Here is a 2,918-nt window from a genome sequence, read left to right as displayed (position 1 = left end):
TTATACGTTCTTATTTTCCTACAAAAGGTTTGAATTAAATACAAAAAAACCTACAATGCTAGAACTTCTACAAATATATATAAATTTATGAAACCCAATATTGAGCAAAAGCATATGAAAGGCCTCAGTATGTAAAAGACCACTAATTCAACTTATTGCAGTACCCATTGCAGTTCCCTTCTCTCTCTCTCTCTCTCTCTCTCTCTCTCTCTCTCGTTACTGTTCGAACAAATTTTCTACCATTTTGTTTGTGAAATCTTCGTATCCTTTAGATCCTTTGTGGAATTTACCGAGACGTATCCCAGCTTATCAATAATATTTAAACACTGCTCTTGGATTGCATGAACAATGGAATAGTTTGATGAAACCCTCCATTGTAGAGAAGTCGCCATTGCATCACCTTTTTCTGAACAATACTGGCATTTGTTTAACATTCCTGTCTTCATTGCTATACTTCTAACCCTGTTCTGTACTGCTTGAATAAATTTCAATCCAGATAATTCAAACAAACCCTGAAACTGTCCAAGTGGATCATGAGCAAGATCCTCATACCTCTGTCGGTGAAAATTGTTTCGATATATGTCTTCCTCGATCTCTGCTAGATCATTCTGAAGAATCGTGCAATGTGAGCTACTTTCATTTTCAATCTTTGTTTAATCAATTTGCCCGACGTTTATTTGTGAAAGCAAGACTGGTCTATGACCTCTTACCAAATGAATAACATAAACTTCTGGAAGAAGTTTCATTACCCTTGAAATGGCTTCCATTCTAACTGTTATCAACTTTATAGTGAATGAATTTGTTCCTTTACACTTTTTGATGCATGAGATCTGGGATACATCGTTGCCTCATGCCAGTAACACTATCTTTTATACGTTGAGAGCAGCTGTAATGGTGGTTGAGATGGTTATGGTAAAGGAAATGGCTACTTTTAAAGACATGGAAAGGAACATCTTGAAAACGGCACAGGAGAAGATTGATGATCATTTCAGCATGGATCTCATGCAGCTGGTTTTCATTATAGGACCTTTTATGTTAAATTTGAAGAATAAGGCTACGTGAATATGTAATGGCATTTAAATATGATAAAAAAAATGCCTTTCAAAATTCTTTTGAAAGCAAATTTAAAATTTCATGAGAATTTTCATGAAAAAAAAAATGTGTGCTTATTCCCTGCATAGATTTCCTATTGGTGATATTATTAAGATCAAAAGCATCATAACAACTACAAAATATATTTTAAATATATGTAAGTATTATTTTTCAAAGATTTCAGATATTTTTCCATTTACTTTGCAGTGCCATTCACATAAACGATTTCAGTCTTTCCAACACTCTGTGATAGATACTGCACTGGTTCAAACAAATAAAGAGAACTGGGATGCGATCGGAACACATCATCCGTAAAGGTAGACCCACTCCTCATCATAGAGACAATTAATGTAAGGGGGATAGTCCTTCTTCTGGTTGCTGGTAATGAAGATGAATAAACAATTGGTTCTGGGAAAAAAAATTCTGGCATTTAGAAATACTAGTAGTTCAATTGATCAGATTTAAGATATATCAAGGTATCCTACGCACTTGAGATCAAAATGATTTTCTTTCTCATTTGGATAATGTGATCGACATTGTCTTATTAAATTTGTGATAAGTAAAAAAAATAATACTGAAAAGGTTTTCAGTAGTTCAAAAGAGGTATTTGTCTTTTTTTTTAATTGGAAACAGGAGAGTCATGAAAACTGTGTTATAGCATACTAACTGAAGATAAAACAAGAAATCTCTCCATAGGGCATGAATGCCCTCCAAGGGTCCAGAAGTAAATGCAACATGATAATTTTTATTAGTGTATGGCGTTTGCTGAAAAAATCTTAAATAGTTTCTTTAAAACTGAGTTTTATACAAGAGCCACGAAGTATCAAAATCTGCCCTGTCACGAAAATGGATGAAACTTTCTCAGATAATATGTAAGAATTTGTAGATTATAAAACAATTTATTTTTGTACGATATCTTGTCCCGTTTTCTTTTTACAGGTGTGTAAATCTGGTATTGTTTTTCAATAAAAACCCATAACGTCATGACGTTGACGTTTTATATACTGTAATTTTATGACGTCAACGTTATTTATAAGAACATAATGTATTCCGTCATAGAAAAGAACCCACCAAAGTGGGCCCTACTTGAAAAATTAAGGAACATTTATCATAAATTTTGTTTTCCAGGAATGAAAAAAAAAATAGTCTTTGCTTTGATATCTTAATTTTTTTTTTTTTTTTTAGTTATTCACAAAATGATTTTAGTGAATTAATTTTTTTTATACGAAATATGACGCCGCCATGACCCTATACAGATTAATACGTGATAAAGAACGTATTACTTCCTAATACATTATATAGGATTAATTGATTGTTGTTTTCTGTCCCTTACGAGTATTTTTTCACTCTCATATAGAGACGTCACCATATACCAGTGAAGGTCCTCAAATTTAGACCTTCACTCAGCACTCATGGTCATTGAGCTGTGAGGGTTCTTTATCACGAACGCCTACCATGAAACAGGACCTCAAATTTTAAGGTCTCATCCGATTGATCCGTGACTTTCACTTCTAATGCTGGGTGCTTGGTGAAGGAACAGTCACTGTCTATGTTTACTTACTTTTGACGCGGCGTCAGGAACAAGAATCAAACTTGGTACACTGTACCTCAGATCCCGATCATAAGGGTGCACCCTACCACAATCGGTAGATATTGGAGGGTAAAAATTACTAGCATTTATTTCCCAATATAAAGTGGTATTTTATTAATTAAATATAAATATTAATAATAAAGATTAAAGTATAAGCTCTTTCTTCATCAACCTTTTGCTATATTGTCTTTACCAATTCATCCTTTTTTATGCTCCTTAACAAAGTTTATTAGCC

At 33.3% G+C, this 2,918-nt stretch overlaps 1 protein-coding gene across 1 annotated transcript; it reads right to left on the bottom strand.

Annotated features, from left to right (window-relative positions):
• Window positions 1-236: 236 nt before the first annotated feature.
• LOC133201635 (carbohydrate sulfotransferase 5-like) lies at window positions 237-1,522 on the bottom strand. The gene is given in 3 exon segments (XM_061337425.1): window positions 237-821; window positions 823-1,027; window positions 1,293-1,522. Coding segments are annotated over 3 exon segments (1,020 nt in total).
• Window positions 1,523-2,918: the final 1,396 nt, after the last annotated feature.

This window comes from Saccostrea echinata, unplaced genomic scaffold, assembly GCF_033153115.1.
Source record: "Saccostrea echinata isolate AGI-Se365-2 ecotype Australia unplaced genomic scaffold, CSIRO_AGI_Sech_v1 ptg000045l, whole genome shotgun sequence".
NCBI lineage: Eukaryota > Metazoa > Mollusca > Bivalvia > Ostreida > Ostreidae > Saccostrea > Saccostrea echinata.
This window is presented reverse-complemented; position numbering and strand designations above follow the sequence as displayed.